General features: G+C 36.3%; 1 protein-coding gene across 9 annotated transcripts in view; it reads left to right on the top strand.

Annotated features, from left to right (window-relative positions):
* The window catches only part of LOC127863717 (uncharacterized), a 50,876-nt gene that overhangs the window by 8,004 nt on the left and 19,438 nt on the right, over positions 1-23,434 (top strand). For 3 of the 9 annotated variants that reach the window (XR_008041158.1, XR_008041157.1, XM_052403337.1), the window contains exons 5-10: positions 5,464-5,484; positions 10,572-10,663; positions 12,336-12,389; positions 14,856-14,934; positions 17,824-17,905; positions 21,979-22,020. Coding sequence is in view for 7 of the 9 variants with exons in the window: in XM_052403337.1 (XP_052259297.1) it covers positions 5,464-5,484; positions 10,572-10,663; positions 12,336-12,389; positions 14,856-14,934; positions 17,824-17,905; positions 21,979-22,020 (370 nt within the window). In the remaining 2 variants the exon portion in view is untranslated. Of the gene's footprint in view, positions 1-2,745; positions 3,665-5,463; positions 5,485-10,571; positions 10,664-12,335; positions 12,390-14,855; positions 14,935-17,823; positions 17,906-21,978; positions 22,021-23,434 lie in introns of those variants that run through there. The other 6 variants (XM_052403338.1, XM_052403344.1, XM_052403343.1 and 3 more) reach the window with 6 other exon arrangements.

The raw sequence follows: 23,434 nt of genomic DNA, 5'->3' as shown, positions 1-23,434 counted from the left end.
GAACTCCGTGATTTGTTAATTCATCTCTCACGGACCACACTGGCCTTATCTCACACTTCTGCTTCTTCAATGTCCGAGATGCTAAGGATTCGTAGAGATCTTATCCTTACTTCTTTACCTAAAGATTTTCTGTTGGAACCTGGTATGAACTCGCTCAGAACAGCTCCTCTCACATCAGGGTTTCTTTTTGGTGGAAGGATACAAGAAGCAATCACAGCTGACAAGGATGACCAACTTCATGCTTCTTTAGCTAGAAACAACTCTGGACAACGCCAAGGGGTCTTTAAGCATCCTGCTTCTAGGCCACCAGCAGTTCCAGCATTCAAGACGGCTAAGAGAAATAACCTTTTCTCTAAAAAGCCTTCTTTTAATCCACGGTCAGGTCCTAATTGGCAGTCTTCCTATAACAGACCTTCTTTGTCACACAAGTCTTCTAATAAAGATTCTGGGAAAAAGGGCAAACCCAAGCCGGGACAGAGGAATTTCAAACCTTCTACCGGCAGGGGCGCACCTCCTGCTTATCAGCCCTAGGTCCCTTCCCTTTCTACCGCCACAACCTCCGATGCCGGAAATACCAGTCGGGGCCAGACTTTTCCACTTCTCAAATCGATGGCTTCAAATTACTTCAGACGCATGGGTTCATTCTCTTGTGACAAAAGGCCTGACTTTTCAATTCGAAAAAAGGCCTCCGCTTTCTCGCGTCCCTATAGAGCTGGTATCTCGGCATCCACATATTCCAGAGTCCATTCTCGGGCTCTTGGAAAAACAGGCGGTAGAAAGGGTTCAAGATCCTTATTCTCCAGGATTTTACAGTCGTCTTTTTCTTGTTCAAAAGAAAAATGGTTCCTGGAGACCAGTAATAGATTTAAAAGTGTTCAACATGTATCTCCTCAAACCAACTTTCAAAATGGAGACTCCTTCTTTCATACGGGAATCCATCAAACCCCTGCACTGGGGGGTGTCTTTGGATCTGGAAGATGCTTACTTCCATGTTCCTATACATCCCAATTACCGAAAGTACTTGCGATTCGCCTTTCAAGGCCAAGTCTACCAGTTCCGGTCTATGCCTTTCGGGTTGGCGACAGCCCCACGAGTTTTTACCAAACTAATGTCGGCAGTCGGATCACACCTCAGAGTTCACGGGATTATTCTTCTTCAGTATTTCGACGACTGGCTCTTACACCAGCTCGATCGTCAATTGCTTCTGTACAACCTAGAATTCTCTTGGAAGGAGCTCCTCTCGTTAGGGCTCCTTCTCAATGCAGACAAATCAGACCTCATTCCTTCACAGGACTTTACGTTTGTGGGAATGAATTTCTTGACCCACATCAATCGGGTCAGAGTGTCTATTCAACGTATATCAGACCTTCTGATGAAGGTCAACTGGGTTTTGTCCCAATCTCATATAACAGCTCAAGAATTCCTCTCTCTCAACGGTATCCTGAGCTCAGTAGCAGACTTTGTGCAGTTGGGACGTCTCTTCCTACGTCCTCTTCAGCACTATCTCTCAGCTTGTTGGAAATGGTCTCCAGGCAATCTATTAACACAGATTCCAATCCTTCCCTCCTTAAGGTCTCATCTTCAGTGGTGGCTAGACGAGGAGACTCTGTTGGCAGGAGTACCCCTTCTTCCCCCGCAACCGTCATTATATCTAATAACGGATGCGAGCAAGGAAGGGTGGGGTGCTCACCTGGAACCTCTCAGTCTGATAATTTCAGGGTTGTGGTCTCATCAGGAATCTCACCTTCATATCAACAATCTAGAAATGCGAGCAGTATTTCTAGCTGTATCTCATTTCCAATCACATCTTCGAGACTCTTGTGTGATGGTGTCAACAGACAACACATCTGTGGTGGCTTACATCCAGGCACAGGGGGGAACACATTCTCAATCCCTGTGTCTGGAAACCAGAAAATTACTTGTTCTTTGCAAAACACTCAACATTCATCTGCTGGCAAAATATATACCAGGTCGCCTCAACGCCCTGGCGGATGGTTTGTCTCGCAAACACCAGTTACTTCCATCGGAGTGGACACTTCATCAAGAAGTGACCAACCAGATCTTTTTCAAGTTCGGTTATCCCCTGGTCGATCTATTTGCAACCAGACACAATCACAGACTTCCTCTGTATGTGAGTCCAGTTTACGATCCAGCAGCGTGGGCAATCGACGCGCTTTCGTTCGCATGGGACCAACTGGACGCTTACGCCTATCCCCCACCCATTCTAATTCCCCAAATATTGGGAAAAATCAGGGTGAGCTCTTGCAGGATACTCCTGATTGCCCCTTGGTGGCCCAGAAGATCTTGGTTCAACGATCTTCTCAGTCTCCTGTACGATTATCCCAGGAATCTTCCTCACAGGTCAGATCTTCTGTCTCAAAGCGGCAGACTACATGCGGACCCAAAAATGTTCCACTTACACGTCTGGCCGTTATCAGGCAATCTTTGCAGAAGAAATGTTTTTCTGTCAGGGCTTCAACCCTCGTTGCTTCGGCAAGGAGAAAATCCACCAGAGCAGTCTATGATGCTCGTTGGAAACTCTTCTCCAATTGGTGTTTTCGAGGGAAAATTAATCCCCTCAATCCCTCTGCTAGACGAATAGCTGATTTTCTCATTTATCTTTTTGATGATAAGAAACTTTCTCTTAGTTCCATCAAAGGATACAGATCTATGATTTCGCATACATTGGCTTTCACTAAGTCTTCACAAGTCTGTGCTGATCCAGCTATTTCAGAACTTGTTCGAGCTATGGAACTTAGTCGTCCTGTATCTCGTACACTTGCTCCTAAATGGGATTTAGCTTGTGTGCTTGGTTCCCTTATTAAGGCTCCCTATGAACCTCTTGATCAGGCTTCATTACAATTCCTAACATGGAAGACCGTTTTCCTTCTTACTATGGCTTCAGCCAAACGGAGAAGTGAAATTCATGCTCTTTCTATCGAGGATAGTCATCTTCGTTTTGACTCTTCTGATGGTTCTGTTACATTGTTGTGTCAGTCAGGATTCCTTGCTAAAAATCAACTCCCCTCTATGGCTTCCAAACCCTTCAAAGTTCCAAGTCTATCTAGAACTTGTGGACATGAAGATGATGATAGACTCCTTTGCCCGGTCAGGGCTTTGAAGTTCTACCTTAAAAAGGTAAAGTCTATTCGAGGTTCTCGCAAGAGACTTTTCATTCCATTAAAAGGGGGGGGGCGATGTGTCTGCGGCTTCTATTTCTCGTTGGATAGCCTCGACTATAAGGAAAGCTTATTCTTCTCTTTCATCGAGGGATTTATCCCTGTTTAAGATAAGACCGCATGAATTAAGAGCTCTTTCGGCTTCGTGGGCTTATATTAATCAGACCCCACTATCTGAAGTGCTTCAAGCTGCTTTCTGGAGGAATCCGACCACCTTCTCCTCTTTTTATCTTCGTTCTCTTGAGTGCCAACAAGACAATTTGTATAAGTTGGGTCCTCTTGTAGTGGCTCAAACTGTAGTTTCTTCTATGGCGTAAGTACACTGGTGCCATCCGAGAATTAAGTACTATACTGTACTAACAAAGATTATAAGAGGACTTGATTCTACTATCTCTGGCTGTAAACCCTCTATATGGGTTTTGCTGTGATGGGAAAAAATATGCGAACCTTCCCGCCGCAGCTGCAAAATCAGCTAGAGATAACAGGTAACGTATTTATGATATTAAAACAAATTTTCTTAAGTAAAATTCATTTTAATTATTAAATACTTACCTGTTATCGGTAAGTCCCACCTCCCACCCCGCTCATCGCCTTTTTATGTTTGCGTAAAGGAAAGATGAGTTGTGGTTCTTGATTTCCTGTTAGGTTGCATTGTACTATGTTTAACCTGATTTGGATTCTTATAGAGGTGGACGATTCCCAGCGCTTGAATATTTTCCGGATGAAATAACTCCCTTGGAAAGGGGTAAGCTAGAGATAACAGGTAAGTATTTAATAATTAAAATGAATTTTACTTAAGAAAATTTGTATCTCAATTCTATTTCAATTTAATCTTGTCAAACGTACTAAATTATGAAAAAAGCAATGAATATACCGGTAGTGCTAGCATGTATAAATGTAATAATGAGAGAGTAAGTAAACAAATCCCCCAAAGTGGAAAATTGTGCGTAAAATTTCCCCCACATAAGGGCTAAAGGCCCCATCCCCCACAACCCAAAAAAAACACCTGCGCTTAATAATACACATGCTTATCATAGGCTTGATGTTTGACATTTTGGGAACAACATCATTTTGCATGGGCTTATCAGTGTTATTTTTCAATACAGTGTCAGTTAACAGTTGTTAATTGGGAGATGAAATTATCAGCTTGCTGTGCATGAATTATTTTAGACAATCACATACAGACATCACTCTTGACAAGTGAATGAGTTACAGTGATCTTGAAAATGGACATAATTGAGTGACACAAAATATATGAGTAGCAGACTGTAAACAATTGTTTCGTATTCATAGATAAATATTATATAAATAAAAGTAAACACCATGTTCCCTTTGAATGGACCAGTAGTTTCTGCAATAGAATTATGAACTTTTAAGCGTAAGTGATATTCACCATATTTCAAAGGAATCTTTTAGATTTTAGTTGCATATGTATTCCAATATGCAGTATATCAAGAATGCTGTTATACCAAGGTGTTTTAAGTTTTAGTAAAAAGCATGATTGTACTATCCCAAATTTGTTTAACTGACTACTGTATATGTGATTTTGCTTTTTATTGTAAACACCTTTTAATTCTATTATTTTATTAAAGCAATTTTCATTTTTCTCTAAATTCATTTTATAATTTGCTTAAATACAAGTTGATTTTTTATAAAATATAATTTTATTTTAATGCCATGCTCTTTAGTACACTTCGTTTTTACCCACATGTGCTTTTTTAGAAGAAAAACATACAATATGTTAGCAGAAAATCTATTCTAGGTAAACACCATAATAGAAGCACATTATTGTCACATTTACATCTGTTGAATGTTAAACAGTCATCATTTGTCAAGGTATGCAACCATTACGTATATTATTATATAATATGCGTGTTAGATAACCTTTGCAGCCTTCTTATTGGCTATATCTGTTTGGTTGACCCGTTACATGATACGGGTAAAATGACCTTGTCTGTGTGAATTGATATCAATTCATTAAACAACTTTTAGGTGTAATCACTTTCTTTCTAATAAAACTTTTGAAGTCTATTTTGGTGAAAAAGCATGTAATAAATAGTTCTGATTCTTGCAATTCCATGCTATTTTTCTTTTATCCAGGAAATTGATAATATATTTTTATTAAGATTTCTTAATTGGTTTAATAAAATATTGAATTATTAAATGACAACTCATGTTAAAGCCTCTATATTATTAACAGTCAGAATAGTCCAAAGTTTTGTCACTCATTAAAATATACATGTATTTTCAGCAACATTTTTTAATGATTTCCTGGTACTTTCAGAAAGTCTTGTGCATTTCGCAGGTAGTATCTTTTACAGCAATGTTGAATTGTTCCTGTAATGGACATTTAACAATATATGACCTGCATCATGCGAAAATGGGTCTTATGCCATATCAAGCCAGTGTAGCATTAGACAAGCCCATGCAAACGGTCAGTCTGGTCAAGAGCTATAGTTGTTCACAATTAAGTCGCACAAGACTTTGTGAACAAATCAGCATACAGGGTAGCTCCTGACCAGACTGCGCATATGCACAGGTATGGCTGGAGATGCCCTGGCTGCATATAGCTTAAGACTGATTGTCAAATGAAGCGGCTATTTGCACATCAGTTACAATTAGGACCCATAAATAGTGGCATGCCAGCTAGTCTGTTATCAAATAGTTAAATTATGTTAATTTTAAATGTTTCATATAATATATGTACTTCAGTTTGAAAAGAAAGTATTATTTTCGGGTTGGAATGAAATATTATATTTTTTTTATAATTATTCCTATGATAATTTATTTATCTCCATGAGCAATATTGATTGCAAACAGTATTCTATTAGCAATGTTTGCACTGCTAAGAAGAGTACAAACATAAAAACTTGCTTTAAAGTCAATATAAATTGGAAGTACATGTAAAAAACCAACTTCTGTATCACTTAATTTTGTACTGCTTCAATTCATGTAAATGGACATGGTACTGATTACAAACTCCTTTTTATTTCCCAATTCTGCACTAACAGACACTGTTGTACATGACAAAAATGTCAATCATAAATGTAATACTTTTTTTAGAATATAGTGTACTCTGTTTAAAATCCACATTCTTGACCAACCCCTCCTTTTTACCATGGAAACATGGTCATGCTATTTAAAAAAAGCTTTGAAGTTAAACCAGATGTGGCTAGTATTGATTCTAGGATATTATTCCAATGTATCAGTGTTTCATATTTCCTCTCTTTTTTGCAATACCATCTCATATTAACTATTGATCATTATTACCTATAGCATTTGTTACCATCCTTTTTACCTTTTACTTAAAACTTAATCTCATAATTCATTGAAGTAAATGCAGTTGTTGACATCATTGAACTTGCTCTCATGAATGCCATTAGCATAAATTTATAATTATATTGATATTAATGGGACCATTGCAGCATTCTTAGTATTAGTTCAATGGATTAAAATTGCTTCCGTACACAAATTATTTATTCTGTATGATGGTAGTGTAATATTATTCATGCATTAAGTTCTGTGCCAGATTAATAGTGCTAGCTAAATTTGCTTGCAAAAGATTCAAAATAATGTCAATTAAAAGTCTTTGAAACATGCAGTCATCAGTTTGTGTTCTTTAAATAAGCAATAGTTAAGGTCTTGCTCATTAAGCTTAAGCTGCGGAAGGATGATAACACACTTTTACAGTGGAAATATGGTTGGGCTTTCAACATTCATCAGTAATGGCCTATGTATTTTTGTTGTTGCATTAGTTTCCTAATTAAAATGTTGTTTTGAGGCTATTATCTGAATTATTTTATTTTTTTAACAATGCATTATTATTAAAATGATTGTTTTCATTGTTATCTGCCATGCATTAGCAATAGTTGTTAGGTCGCCATGGTGTAGTGGATATGATGACCCAATCTGCTGAGAGGTCAGGGATTTGACCCCAACTGCGGAAGTGTTCTAACAAAGGACTGGTTCTACCCATGAAACAGACTCAAGAGCATTTCAATAAACACAAGGCTTTCCATGCAATCATTAAAATAAATAGGTTAAAGCTAATAGTCATTAAATCATTCAATATCTGAGACGTTCAGAAATTAATTTGTCAGCCATTGTTGTTATTGGAATATACAAGTGTTTAGTCAAGATGATTGTGTGAATGATGTTACAGAACATATACAGAAAATCCATTGTAACCAGTGTTTAAATAAACAGCCATATTGTAATTTGAAATACTTTGAAACATGGCAAGCAGTTCAAACAAAAATTCAAATAAATTATAAACAATTTTAAATAGTGTGTAAAGTAAAACAGTTATAGTTTAATTTTGAAATCGTCATGATCATTATGAACCTGTTTCCCACTTTAATTTTCCTTTATTTATTTAACATTATTTTCATTTTTATTATGTCCCCCACTATAGTAGTGGGGGACATACTGTTTTTGCCCTGTCTGTTGGTTGGTCTGTTGGTTGGTTTGCGCCAACTTTAACATTTTGCAATAACTTTTGCTATATTGAAGATAGCAACTTCATATTTGGCATGCATGTGTATCTCATGAAGCTGCAGATTTTGAGTGGTGAAAGGTCAAGGTCATCCTTCAAGGTCAGAGGTCGAATATATGTGGCCAAAATCGCTCATTATATGAATACTTTTGCAATATTGAAGATAGCAACTTGATATTTGGCATGCATGTGTATCTCATGGAGCTGCACATTTTGAGTGGTGAAAGGTCAAGGTCAAGGTCATCCTTCAAGGTCAGAGGTCAAATATATGTGGCCCAAATCGCTTATTTTATGAATACTTTTGCAATATTGAAGATAGCAACTTGATATTTGGCATGCATGTGTATCTCATGGAGCTGCACATTTTGAGTGGTGAAAGGTCAAGGTCAAGGTCATCCTTCAAGGTCAGAGGTCAAATATATGTGGCCCAAATCGCTTATTTTATGAATACTTTTGCAATATTGAAGATAGCAACTTGATATTTGGCATGCATGTGTATCTCATGGAGCTACACATTTTGAGTGGTGAAAGGTCAAGGTCATCCTTCAAGGTCAAATATATGGGTCAAAATTGCTCATGTAATGTCACTTCTGCAATATTGAAGCTAGCAATTTTATATTTGAAATGCATGTGTATCTCATGGAGCTGCACATTTTGAGTGGTGAAGGGTCATGGTCATCCTTCAAGTTCATACGTCATATAGGGGGACATTGTGTTTTACAAACACATCTTGTTTTCAATAAAATATTCTGAAATAAGCACTTCTAGTGTTGTAAATGAATTGTTGCATTCTCATGTATCAGGGATAAGTCACACTATTGTAATGAAATGTGTGTCTTTTTAAACTCGGATAATGTTTATGTGCGTGATTTTTCTCACTATTGGGGTACAGTAGGGCTTGAACTTACCTTTGGAATCTCTTTTGTCAGTTGGGCACTAAATATTTACATCTATAATTTTATATAACGACAGCATAATTTCAAATGTTTGGAAGTATAGTTACTTGTGTTAAGATTAGAAATCAATGTTTAAGGGACTTGTAAATATGCTTTCATGTTTAAAAAGTAAAGTTTTCTTAAATAGCATGTTCAAAAGACTATTTGTAAACACCAACACGTGTGTCGTATCTAAAAAATCATCTTAACAAAAGAATGTGATTCTCCAGGTGATTGTATTGTCTTTTCAAGAATAATCAATCATCCCATCTGCCATTATGTTTCAAAGAAATTGCACTATATAATTGCCTGTTATTATAACTTTTTAACAAGAAAAAAAGGTGCAGACTTAATTGATTGTATAGAAATAATACATGTCATGATTGAGAACGCAGAACATACTTTTTTATAAAGTCAGTACTGCACACACATTTAACATACTCTTTGGTCAAATATTCACTGTCTTTACTATATAGCAATGTGTGTGTGTTATGCATTGCACTTTACCCCCTTGTACTCAGAGCATTGCATTCCCAGAATTGGTAGCCATGTATACCATGCTACAGACTGTCTCATTTGACATTATTGTGTTTTATAATGTTCCTATCTTTTGATCAATGTTAAAGGTACAGGTTTACAGTATGTTTTTAGCCCCTGATCACTGGTTTATAAGTAGTCTGTTTACACTCAGCGCAGTATGAAGCCATGACATGACACATTGGCTTATTTCCGACTTCAAGACGAGCATTCTTCCATTAGACCACTGTCCCAAACAACATATTAAATTTTCTATATAAAGTAATAAAGCACCACACCAAAAAGTATTGTAACTTTTAAGTTTCATAATTCAGTTCCTCAATGATGATTATGATCATGAAATAACTGTTGTGATTAGACTTTATTGAGAATGCAGATAGAATGAAACTATATGCATGCTAAAAATTGTAATTAGTAACTTTTTTGAGCTTGAAAAATCATTGAATAGTTCAAGCTATATTAATCACCCATTTTCCAGTATTAGCGTCTGTGAAATGCTAAATCTCAATTTGTACTAGAGGTATTCAATTAAAACTTCAGTTATTTGCTTGGTCGTATTGTTTTAGGTCACTGCCCAATTTCTATAACTCTGACTTGCAATTTTGCAGAATTATGCTCCTTTTTGCGCAAAAATTGTTCTTGTTAACGTTTGCATGGAGACGCAGTATTTGGGACCAGTTGGTTCAAGGTCACTGTAATTACAAAATAAAGAGTTACTTTAAATAGATGATTTTAATTTCTTTGCCTTTACAATCTTTAATTTCTGTTTTTATCTTATTTTAGATCTTATTCTTAACAAGTGCACCGGTACATAAATATTATTTTCCCGGTATTACTAATGGTTTTCTACATTTTGTTTGTTTTCACTACCTTGTTGAGAACTAATTAATATAATTGTGAATCTGATTTTAGTGTAGTCACAATTAACAAAACACTTGTCCAATGTCAGGGACCACTTAAGATTTTCTGTCTGGTGTGGCTCATGATTCGCTGTAACATGTTATTTGTGCCTGCCCATATGTCATTGAACATGGGTCAGACTGTGTCAGTTTTAGTGCTGATTAACATAATCTCTGTGGTTTTGGTTACATATAACTTATAAAGGTGAACACTGTATTGGTTGTTTTTGTACATGCATTACACAAATATTTATTTGATTTAGAAAACAGCTGTATTAATAAATATAGTTTACATATTGTGAAACTGATTTTTTAAACATGTACATACTGCATATGAACATCGTAGAAACTTATTTGTGTTCAATATTTTTATGGTTGTTTTAACAGTTTAAAGAAGTTTAAGAAATAGAACTATATAAATAAGAAATGATCATTTCATATTGATTAACAATAATGTTCTTTTCAACCAATTTGAGGAAATTTTTGTCACTTTGTAATACATTTTGTTTCGGCTCGTTTCTTTCAGTTTTCCTAGGTGGTTCATGCAACCCTACAAAATGGCGAGCAGAGATCGCCATACCCTTCTTCAAAGAGAATGGAATCACTTTCTACAATCCAGTAAGTTATATATAACACCTTTAAATGTAATAGTATCCCGATGGACAAACACATAAGCTCTGGGACAGGTTGCTCAAAGCAACATTAAGATAACATTACTGTTAAAAAACTGTCGTTAAACTGGCCTTTAAAAGCCAGCATTATTTTGAGAAACCCAATCTTAACACTTACACTGATTTTAACAGGCCCGTTATCATTTAACGGTCCGTTTAGACTTAACGGTGCTTCGAGCAACCCGGCCCTGTATATGGGTATGTGTATACCAGACAGTTTCACAATACACGTACATATGAATGCAAATTGTACATTTTTACACTAAAAGCTGATTGAAGATATCAAGTTTTCTGGTATCTTTCGGCACATTTGAGCACAACATGATCATTGTCAGCTTTTATGGTCACCTTTTGTCCGTTATTTGTCACGCAACACCTGTTATGTGTCGTCAACATTTATTCACCTTAATTGCGAAAACTCAAACAACCACACTAATTGCCTGATTGTCAGGAAACTGTGTGAAAATATTAATCCATTCGTCTAGGAAGCCTTTGAATCTGGGTCATGTGGTTTCAAAGGTCACACTTTATAACTAAAAAGGGCTTGTGAGCACTCTGGAAGTCAGATTTGTCTGCTCAATCATTATCAAACTTGCTAATTTTGTTTGATCTAATGATATCTCAGCAGTTTAAGGTTATTTCCAGTCGTTTATAAAACATGGTCATTAGAGGGCAGGACAGTTTTGCTTATTGAGCTATTATGGAATGTTTTGAACACTCAAGGAGTCAAATATTGTTTACCTATCATCCTGAAACTTGCTCATAAAATCTGTTCCTATGATATCTCAGCAGAATTCAAAAAACATTTCTGGTCTGTTGAAAAATGTGGACACCAGGTGGCAGGGCAGTTTTCTATAAGACTATAGTGAAAAGTTCTGATAACCCCAGAAGTCACATTTTCCCCGATCGCCGTGGCCTAGTGGATAAGGCGTCCGCCTCGGGATCGGGAGGTCAAAGGTTCGAGCCCAATGGGGAGCGTTTGTCGAAGGATGGATGTTTGTCATGGGACTTGTTCCGATGTGACCGGCTCGTGAGCTGCGAGCGTTAAACATGAATGGTTACCGACTTCTATCCGCCTGGCGCCTGGCATAGTGATAGGAGTTGGGAGGTACATGGTATACACACAAAGGTGTCTCATAAGCCAATTTGGCTGGCCCTTTTAATAGGGGTGACACTATAATAAAAAAGACCTTTTCCCCATCACCAGGAAACTTGCCAAGAACAATTGTTTTAGTGATATATATGCATGAACAACAATTATTCTGATCCATTAAGAAACATAGCTGCAAGGGGGGGGGGGGGGTCAGTTTTTATGACATTGTCATAGTTGTGAACACTATAGAGCTCTAGAAATCACATTTCAGGTCCAATGAGTTTGAAAATGTCTCCAGTAATTAAAAAACATGTCTGCTGGATTTTGAGGGGTTAAAGGGGGGATTCTTATATGGCTTTAATAAAAACTTCTTGCTTATAACAGTTAAGTTCCCTTGGTCTTAGATGATGGTCTTTGACCTTGAGCCCTCTTGATTACATTGAGTATAACTATAATACTTATTATGTGTTTTGCCTCATTGTGTAAGATTTTTGCCTCATACTCGGTGACAACAACTTTATTTTAGCAGGTACAGAACTGGAAGCCGGAACTCATGGAGTTGGAGGCTCAGGCAAAACAGGTCAGCAATAAATCAATGTGATATGAATATAATGCAAACAGTGTTTTTTTCCATTCAAAATCGGGTCAGGTGATCGGCCCCATTCCCAATGGAAAAAAGTATATATTTTTCCCAAATGGGAGCTAAAGCTTCCCTATGGAAGGTATCAAACAAAAATATTTTTTTATGCCCCCAGAACATAGGTTCTGGGGGCATATTAAAATCGCACCGTCCGTCAGACAGTAAGTCAGTCCGTTAGTCCGGATTAGTTTCCGCTCAAAAACTCGAGCAATTGTCATCAGATCTTCACCAAACTTCATGAAAATGTGTAAGGCAATAACATCTGGGTCAAGTTCGATAATCGGCCAAATAGACCCAGACACACCAGAGTTACGGCCCTTGAATCATCGTAAAATTGGGTTTTTTCTCGTTTCTGCTCAATAACTCGAGCAATTGTCATCAGATCTTCACCAAACTTCATGAAAATGTGTAAGGCAATAACATCTGGGTCAAGTTCGATAATCTGCTAAATTGACCCAGACACTCCTGAGTTACGGCCCTTGAATCATCGTAAAATTGGGGTTTTTCTCGTTTCCGCTCAATAACTCGAGCAATTGTAATCAGATCTTCACCAAACTTCATGAAAATGTGTAAGGCAATAACATCTGGGTCAAGTTCGATAATCGGTCAATTTGACCCAGACACTATTGAGTAACGGCCCTTGAATCATCGTAAAATTGCGTTTTTTTTCTTGTTTCCACTCAATAACTCGAGCAATTGTCATCAGATCTTCACCAAACTTCATGAAAATGTGTAAGGCAATATCATCTGTGTCAAGTTCGATAATCGGCCAAATTGACCCAGACACTCCTGAGTTACGGCCCTTAAATCATCGTAAAATTGGGTTTTTTCTCGTTTCCGCTCTATAACTCGAGCAATTGTCATCAGATCTTCCCCAAACTTCATGAAAATTTGTAAGGTAATAACATCTGCATCAAGTTCGATAATCGGCCAAATTGACCCACACACTCCCAAGTTACGGCCCTTTAATCATCCTAATTTTTTTTTCTTGTTTCCGCTCAATATATCAAGCAATTGTCATTGTATTTTAACCATACTTCATGAAAATGTGAAAGGCAATAACATCTAGGTCAAGTTCAATAATCGGCCAAATTGACCCAGACACTCCTGAGTTACGGCCCTTGAATCATCGAAAAATTGCGGTTTTTCTCATTTCCCGTCAATAACTTGAGCAAATTTCATAGGATCTCCGCCACACTTCATGAAAATGTGAAAGGTCATAAGATCTAGGTCAAGTTTGATAATCAGCCAAATTGACTAGGACACTCCTGATTAAATCATAGCAAAAATGTTTTCCTTATGTTATGAAGTTGTGCATGTTGGATTGTTATTGTCCTATATCAAAACTGATCTTTTTTTATGCCCCCCCATAGGGTGGCATATAGCAGTTGCACTGTCCGTCCATCTGTCTGTCTGTCGCACTTTTGTGTTTAGGTTTCGAAAAGTGCTCATAACTTCAATGTCGCTTCAGATGAAACCTTCATATTTGGTATGCATGTGTATATGGACAAGGCCTTTCCATACGCACACGAATTTTGACCCCTTTGACCTTGAATTTGAACTTAGGGTTCGCGTTTAGGTTTCGAAATCTGCAGTTAGGTTTCGAAAAAGCGTTTTTTTGGGGCATATGTCTTCAAATGGAGACAGCTCTTGTTTATTTTATTTCTCAATGTTCATCTCCCACCCATATAAGTTCAATGTTAGTAAATTTAATTCTGAAAATACGTTTATTCTCAATTTTGAAGCATTTTTTAGCAAAACAGCAACAACACTAATATCCCAGTGTTAGTCAAAACGCCGCAAATTTTCCCAGTCCAAAGGGATCGGCCCCATTCCCAAAATGGTGGGAAAAAAAACACTGGCAAAGGAATATTGATTTATGAAGTTGTACACATAAACTTTTGTATGCAAACAAATGCGTAACATCAAAGTATTTATGGACAAATACTAGAAATGCTAAAGAATGATTTTTTCACAGATCAAATAATTTCTTTAGCTGAAAGTCAGACTATTGTGTATTTCATACATTTCCATTCTTTATCAAATTCAAGCTAATATGTTCCAACGATGAAATGTAAATCTGATGTCTTTAAATGTCTTTAAAACATATAAGTAATAGGGTGATATCTGTTACAATGAACTTTACTTATAATTTAGGAGTAGTAAAATTTATCTGTACAAGTGTTTCTTCCTCAAAAGATGCAAAATACTGGTTTTACTGATGCAAAAAGCTCAAAACAAGTGCTGGTTTCTCCCATCACCCAACAGTGTGTCTATAATAATGCAACTTTGGTCACAGGTTTGTTCATTAAACATATTGGACATAAAAAGGTGATGATCTCACTTTTGATGTTTTGTCATTGCATTATAATATATAATTTTATATTGATTATTCAACATTTTCAGATGGCAGACATTATGTTCTTTGTGATAGACTCTAAAACCAGGGCCATATCTTCCATGATTGAGGTTGCCTATCTTGTAGGTAAGGTGATAATGTACATACAGTGATAATTTCCCTTAATTTGTATATCATTAGGTAGTTATCACTGTAGGTCATTCATTTAATGTTTTCAATTTTCAATATAAAGTCAATAGTATAATTTGTTAACAGATACATATTACATGTTTCTGCATTTAGCATTGCCAATATCTTTTAGCATTGTTGCTGAAAAACATTAACAGAAGCAATACACTAACATTATAACATTTTTATGCTCCTCATATATATATATATATATATATATATATATATATATATATATGTAGCATATAGTTGCCAGTTTGGGGTTCCTTACTTCCGTCACACTTTTGTTACCGTTTCTCATACACCTTCAATATTAAACCGATCTCTTACATATTCGGCATGTAGGTACCTTTAATGGAAATCTTCCTTTTGATGAGGTTTGAGGTCACTGGGGTCAAAGTCAAGGTCACCGAGGCTAATAATAGATTTTCATGTCACAATTTTGTTACAGTTTCTCATAGCGCCTTCCATATTTTACCGTTCTCTTACATATTTGTCATGTATGTACCTTGCATGGACCTCTGCTTTTTGATGAGGTTTGAGGACACTGGCATCAAGGTCATCGAGGCTAAAAATAGATTTTTTGGTCACAATTTTGTTACAGTTTCTCATAGCGCCTTCAATATTTTACTGATCTCTTACATATTTGGCATGTAGGAACCTTGCATGGACCTCTGCCTTTTGATGAGGTTTGAGGTCACTGGGCAGGGTTCGACACTAAGGCACGTCCGACAGACATTGTCTAGTAAGATCGGTGGTCGGGCTAGTAAAACAGGGGGCTAGCTTGTCCGACTGGTCGTACATACAAAATCTATACTGATTCATATAACTATAACTAACCGAAAACCTTTTTCTCTTAATGTGTAAAATAACTATTGTATCCATTATTTACATCAGAACAAAACTAGCGTATATAAATAAACGCGGAGCATTCACATGATTCATCGCTATTTTTAGACGCGAAGGAGAGCTTCCCACAGAAATAGCTTGTTTCCATTTGTAAAGTTGTCATGAATATTAACCCTTTGCATGCTTGGAAATTTGTAGTCTGCTAAAATGTTGTCTGCTGAATTTTTAAAATTAGCATTTTCTTCAATTTTTTTCAAAGAATACTATCAGAATAGCAAACAGTTTGGATCCAGATGAGACGCCACGTTCTGTGGCGTCTCATCTGGATCCAAACTGTTTGCAAAGACCTTCAAAATTCGGTTCCAGCAATGAAGGGGTTAATGATTTTCTGCAGTGTCGTAGAACTTTACATCATGTTTTTACGACTTCTATCGAAAATCGGTATCGTCAATGTAAACATTTTGGCGTAGCAGACGAGAGAATGTAATTTAAAGAATGGCTTTGTTCAAGATTGGATTTTCGTCCGACAAATAAGTTAATAAAGAAGAATTCGACGGTAAAACTGACACAGATTATGATGGAAAAGGGCCTTGGAGCTGTGGTAGCATGGAGCACAGAGGTCAAGGAGGCTAGAATTTGATAACGTTTAATAAATGTCACCTGCTGTACAGACATCATTTGTTTAACTGGTGATAAACAGTGAAATTACAACAAACAATTTATGTTGTTAAATAGTTTTATATTATTTTTTACTCTGTGCATCAAATAACTTTCTTGTGTTCACTAATTATTTTCTGATAAAACCTGATTAAACAGTTACAAGACACAATTCTGTTTATTTGCTATGTCATTTATGGTCTAGTAGACACCAGATTTGGGCTAGTACATTTTAAGAGGAGCTGGTCAGATGGTCTGGCTGTAAAAATAGTTAATGTCGAACCCTGCTGGGGTCAAGGTCAAGGTCACCGAGTCTGATAAAAGATTTTCTCAAGGTCACACTTTGGTTACAGTTTCTCATAGCGCCTTCAATATTTGATTGATCTCTTAAATATTTGGGATGTATGTACCTTGCATGGACCTCTACCTTTTTGATGAGGTTTGAGGTCACTGGGGTCAAGGTAAAGGTCACAGAGGCTGATAAAAGATTTTCTCAAGGTCACACTTTGGTTACAGTTTCTCAAAGCGCCTTTAATATTTGATCTATCTCTTATATATTTGGGATGTATGTACCTTGCATGGACCTCTACCTTTTTGATGAGGTTTGAGGTCACTGGGGTCAAGTGTAAGGTCACTGAGGCTAATAATAGATTTTCTCAATGTCACACTTTTTTCCACTCAATTAAACCATATATCTACAAAGCATCATTTGGGAGCATCCATCAGTTTTACTGATATCCTTGTTCCAAATTATTTTCAAGAAGCTGTATAATCATAAATCTTTTTAAAAGTTTGTGATTTTCATAAAGGAATTTTTTAGCTTAACATATATTGCATTTTGTGTTGTGTATATACATTTTCCTCAATGTTCAGTCTCTTTAATTAATTTGAATACCAAAGCATGGCTACAAAGAAGAGCATACAAAATATTGCACATTCAATTGTGTATACACAATTTACTCATATTCAGTCTCTGAATCCAATTACGGAGACTAATTGAGTGTATGCAATATACCCAAAGTCTGTCTCTGAAATATGAGCCTTGTTCTGAGAAAACTGGGCTTAATGCATGTGCGTAAAGCCTTATCCCAGATTAGCCTGTGCAGTCTGCACAGGCTAATCAGGGACGACACTTTCGGCTTAAATTCAATTTTTGCTAAGAAGAGACTTCATTGAAACGGAAAATGTCATAAAAGCGGAAAGTGCAGTCCCTGATCAGCCTGTGCAGACTGCACAGGCTAATCTGGGACGACACTTTACGCACATGCATTATGCCTAGTTTTCTCAGAACGCGACTCATATGTTTAGATACTAAATCATGCTTTCAATGTTTCTCTGCAGCCACCCAGCGTCAGGTGGTGGTGACCATGTGTGAGTACAAGTCCTCCAACATCTGTGTGGACAGTGAGACCCTCACGGACAGGTACGTGTCTGTGTGCACATGTAGAAGGGCATAAAGCTTTGTGTGAACTGCTGTGCATCTTCAACTTGCAGAATATTTTCATCCCCTTTGTCTATTTTTTATTGGTAGTTTATATGGTCAAAACCTTGGCTGAAAAAAGTATGTCAAAAAATGTGTTGCCTCCTAAGAAAGAACAACATATCATGTTAGTTTTTAGCTCGACTTTTCGAAGAAAAATGAGAGCTATACTACTCGCTCTGGCGTCGGTGTTGCCATGGTGAAATTTTTTAATAAAGTCAAATAACTTTAACACTATCAAAGATAATTAACTCAAACTTTGAATACTTCTTTATGGCAACAAGACAATTGTGTATGTCAAGTTGCATAACTCTGTTGGCATTATTTTTAGAGTTATGCCCCTTTTTATACTTAGAAATTAAACATTTGGTTAAAATTTGTGTTTAGGTACACTTTATTCCTATAGTATTAAAGCTATTGCTTTCATACATGCAACACTTACTAACTATCAAAAGGGGACTATGCAGGCAAAGTTATGTAACTTTGATTGGCATTTTGACAGAATTATTTCCCCTTTTATACTTAGAAAATTGAACATTTGGTTAAGTTTTGTGTTTTGGTCCATTTTACTCCTAAAGTATCATAGCTATTGCTTTCAGACTTGAAACACTCACTAACTATCATAAGAGGACTGTACAAGACAAGTTGCATAACGCTGGTTGGCATTTTGATGGAATTTTGGCCCTTTTTAGACTTAAAAACTTTTAATATTTTGTTAAATTTTGTGTTTAGATAACACTTTACTTCTTAAGTATCAAGGCTATTGCTTTCAAACTTCAAATACTTTCTTACTATCATGAGGGTACTGTACCTGGCAAGTTGAATTTGACTTTGACCTTTGAATGACCTTGAATCTCAAGGTCAAATAAATAAATTTTGCTAACATTGCCATAACTTCTTTATTTAGGATCAGATTTGATTCATACTTTGACAAAACAACACTTACCTGACATACCACAATGGACTTCACCCAAACCATCCCTCACGCCCCACCGCAGAATCCCTGTTTTTCCTTTTTATGCCCCCAGTAGGGTGGCATATAGCAGTTGAACTGTCCGTCAGTCTGTGCGTCCGTCCCAAAACTTTAGCATTGGTAATAACTTTTGCAATATTAAAGATAGCAACTTGATATTTGGCATGCATGTGTATCTCATGGAGCTGCATATTTTGAGTGGTGAAAGGTCAAGGTGATCCTTCAAGGTCAAAGGTCAAATTTTGCAATATTGAAAGTAGCAACTTGATATTTGGCATACATGTGTATCTCATGGAGCTGCACATTTTGAGTGGTGAAAGGTCAAGGTCATCCTCAAAGGTCAAGGTCAAAGGTCAATTTTGCAATATTAAAGATAGTGACCCGATATTTGGCATTCATGCATATCTCATGGAGCTGCACATTTTGAGTGGTGTAAGGTCAAGGTCATGCTTTAAGGTCAAGGTCAAAGGTCAAATTTTGCAATATTAAAGATAGTGACCCGATATTTGGCATGCATGTGTATCTCATGGAGCTGCACAATTTGAGTGGTAAAGTTTCAAGGTCATCCTTCAAGGTCAAGGTTAAAGGTCAAATTTCGCAATATTGAAGATAGCAACTTGATATTTAGCATGCATGTGTATCTCATGGAGTTGCACATTTTGAGTGGTGAAATGTCAAGGTCATTCTTCAAGGGCAAGGTCAAAGGTCAAATTTTGCAATAATGAAGATAGCAACTCGATATTTGGCATGCATGCTTATCTCATGGAGCTGCACATTTTGAGTGGTGAAAGGTCAAGGCATCCTTCAAGATCAAAGGTCAAATTTTGCAATATTAAAGATAGCAACTCCATATTTGGCATACATGCGTATCTCATGGAGCTGCACATTTTGAGTGCTGAAAGGTCAAGGTGATCCTTCAAGGTCAATAGTCAAATATATGGCTTCAAAGCGGCGCAGTAGGAGGCATTGTGTTTCACAAACACAGCTCTTGTTTTTCTTATTTTTGAAAGATCATCTAATAAATGACCACACCCCCACATTATTCCCCCTCTCCACCCCCACCCCCCCCCCTCCCCTCCACACAAAATATTTTTTATTTTTAAACATGGTAAATAAAACAAACTCGACCTTATTGAATATGAACAATTTCCCCATGATAGCTTACGTTATACTGTCAAGCAATCGAAAAGTCGAACGCGCTGTCATCTGACAGCTCTTGTTATTAATAATTTCAACTTTTTGATATTTGATAACTTTTTCACATGTTGCTTTATTCTTTTAGAATTTACCTGTGTGAAACATTTAGAAGGAAAAATTAAAAACAATACATCTTATGGCATTGACCATACAATCTGTCAATGTCCAGCAGTATTTTCTACTGTCTATTTTCTTATTGTCATAATGGTTTCTGTTTGGTTTTCTGTTTATTGAATCATGCAGATGATGTATGCAGTGAGCAAAAGCTTCAGCCATAGTTTTATTTTGTCTGCTTTGTGTTGTATGTTAGTTAGTTCATAAATTTTCTATATGTATTTTTGTATACATGTATATTTAAAGTCTTAAGTACTGTACTCCAATTTTATTTTCCTTTTATACATTGTATAACTATATCTATTCATAGATAATGTTAATTGTCAATGGACCCTATGCTTATACATAAAATGCAGTATATTTGTAACACTATCTTGAATCGGGTCTGATTTGTATTTACATAAACTTGTATTCATTTTTTTAACTATACTAAAGCTTATACGCATGTTTGAGTTTTGAACTTCCTTCTATGCCCCCTTTCGAAGAAAAGGGGACAAATAGTGATCAAACTGTCCGTCTGTCTGTCCGTCTTTACGTCGTAGTTTTCGTTTAGGTTTCGAAAAATTCTCATAACTTCTATGTCCCTTGAGATATAACCTTCATATTTGGTATGCATGTGTATATGGACAAGGCCTTTCCATACGCACAAAACTTTTACCCCTGTGACCTTGTCCTTGAACTTAGGGTCCGCGTTTAGGTTTCGAAATCTGCGTTTAGGTTTCGAAAAATGCTCATAACTTCTTTGTCCCTTGAGATATAACCTTCATATTTGGTATGCATGTGTATATGGACAAGGCCTTTCCTTATGCACACAATTTTTTACCCCTGTGCCCTTGAACTTAGGTTCTGTGTTTAGGTTTCAAAATCTGCGTTTAGGTTTCGAAAAATGCTCATAACTTCTATGTCCCTTGAGATATAACCTTCATATTTGGTATGCATGTGTATATGGACAAGGCCTTTCCATACGCACAAAACTTTTTACCCCTGTGACCTTGACCTTGAACTTTGAGTTCGCATTTAGGTTTCGAAATCTGTGTTTAGGTTTCGAAAAATGCTCATAACTTCTATGTCCCTTGAGATATAACCTTCATATTTGGTATGCATGTGTATATGGACAAGGCCTTTCCATACGCACACAAATTTTTACCCCTCTTACCTTGACCTTGAAGTTAGGGTCCGCGTTTAGGTTTCGAAATCTGCGTTTAGGCTTTGAAAAATACTCATAACTTCTATGTCCCTTGAGATATAACCTTCATATTTGGTATGCATATGTATATATACAAGGCCTTTCCATACCCACACAATTTTTGACCCCTGTGACCTTGACCTTGAACTTAGGGTCCGCATTAAGGTTTGAAAATCTGTGTTTAGGTTTCGAAAAAAGCTCATAACTTCTATCAAGCATTTATAGGGGGCATAAGTCATCCTATGGTGACAGCTCTTGTTAGTCTTCTCTTCATCACTCTTTTATTTTGCCAAGCAAATGAATGTTAATGTGATATAAAAAGAATTACTTAACAAAAGTTAAAGGCAGGTGAATTGCCTATATTCTGTTCTGAGGTTGTTTATTGGCAAACTTTAAATACATGTAAAACACAACATGCTCTTGAGGTTATGTGTTAAGTTGGGTTTTGACAAAACAGATAATCATTCTATCATTAACCAGGTTGCAGTTATGTTATTTCTTGTTTTTCTATCATGTCCAATACATTCTTCTTCTCTGTATTTTTAGTTATAGACTTTTGCGCCGATGTGATAGCATACCACCCCAATGGTAAATTGCTTGTTGAGGGAACCGCCTTTAATTATTGCATATTGAATGGGAATGACAATATATGTATAGTGACCTAAATATGTGCACTGGGCTTGACTACAGTTGTGTCACTGATTTAATTATGTGCTGAAAATAATTGAGCCGCGTTCTGAGAAAACTGGTCTTAATTCATGTGCGTAAAGTGTCGTCCCTGATTAGCCTGTGTGGACTCTTTCCGCTTTTATGGTAATTTTAGTTTAAAAGAAGTCTTTTCTACTCGAAAATCCAGTTAAGGCGGAAAGTGTCGTCCCTGATATCTGGTTCGACACTTTACGCACATGCATTAAGCCCAATTTTCTGAGAACAAGACACAATTCAATGGGGATATGTCGTAAATGTTTACCCTTTTACGAGATGGTGGGTACAATTCAATATTTTCTGGTGATGCATGTAATGGCAGAAATTTTTAAGAAGGCCAGTTAATGATGATATTGATAATATTAAACATGAAAACCATTAATACCTGAAGTAAAATTATTAAACAACTATTTGTTTACTGAACATTAACGTTTTTTTATACAGTGATTATGGTTTCCACTATAAAATGTTTTGTTAATAATCAAGTCCTCAGTTTGCGTTGGTATTTTCCAAACAGCTTTATGTGAACAGCTTTTAATGAAGGTGATGGTTTGAAAAAATAAAACCTACAGTGATTTTATGTTTTAATTTAAGTGCATTTCAATATTTTACACAAATTATGCTATAGTCCATACTGGCGGTAGCTTGTTGCATGTATATTTTGTTAAATTTTTATACTCAGATAAAGGATAAAAAGCATGGCTATTCCATGCCGAAGTCTGTGGCATTGTTGTTTACTTACAAAATTAGTAAATTATTGCAGCCTTTCACATGTATTGTATGCATGGGTTAATGGTTTCAGTTTTATAACACACAGATAATAAGTAAAACGTATAAGCACTATAACTATTTTGTCCTATATAAAATAAAGTTAAACTGTGGTTTCTAATAATTTCTTGTTTAAGAGATATTCCCATCATTCTCAAAACCTGTTTTATGACTCCTTTTAAAAAAACAAATAATTGCATACCTTCTTATTAGATTATTTGTTTTAGCTCATCTGCTGTTGATATGCTTTTGTAATTGCCTTTTGTCTGTCATGTGGAGTTGGAGTACCGTAATAACTCTATGTTTTCGGACACTTAAAAAAAAATTTGTTTGTGTCCGAAAACTTAGATACAAAAAATATTCACAAAATACAGGTGTCCGAAAACTTAGAGTTGAAAATTGAAGTGTCCAAAAATAGCGTCAATTGTATCAACGAATACTGGTAATAGCATGCGCTTGTAAAATACCATGCCGTATGGTATAAATTAGTTATATATGTTTGCAATGCATTTTAAATAATTTTAAATGC

The sequence above is a fragment of the Dreissena polymorpha genome, unplaced genomic scaffold (assembly GCF_020536995.1).
Source record: "Dreissena polymorpha isolate Duluth1 unplaced genomic scaffold, UMN_Dpol_1.0 chrUn030, whole genome shotgun sequence".
Lineage (NCBI taxonomy): Eukaryota > Metazoa > Mollusca > Bivalvia > Myida > Dreissenidae > Dreissena > Dreissena polymorpha.
This window is presented reverse-complemented; position numbering and strand designations above follow the sequence as displayed.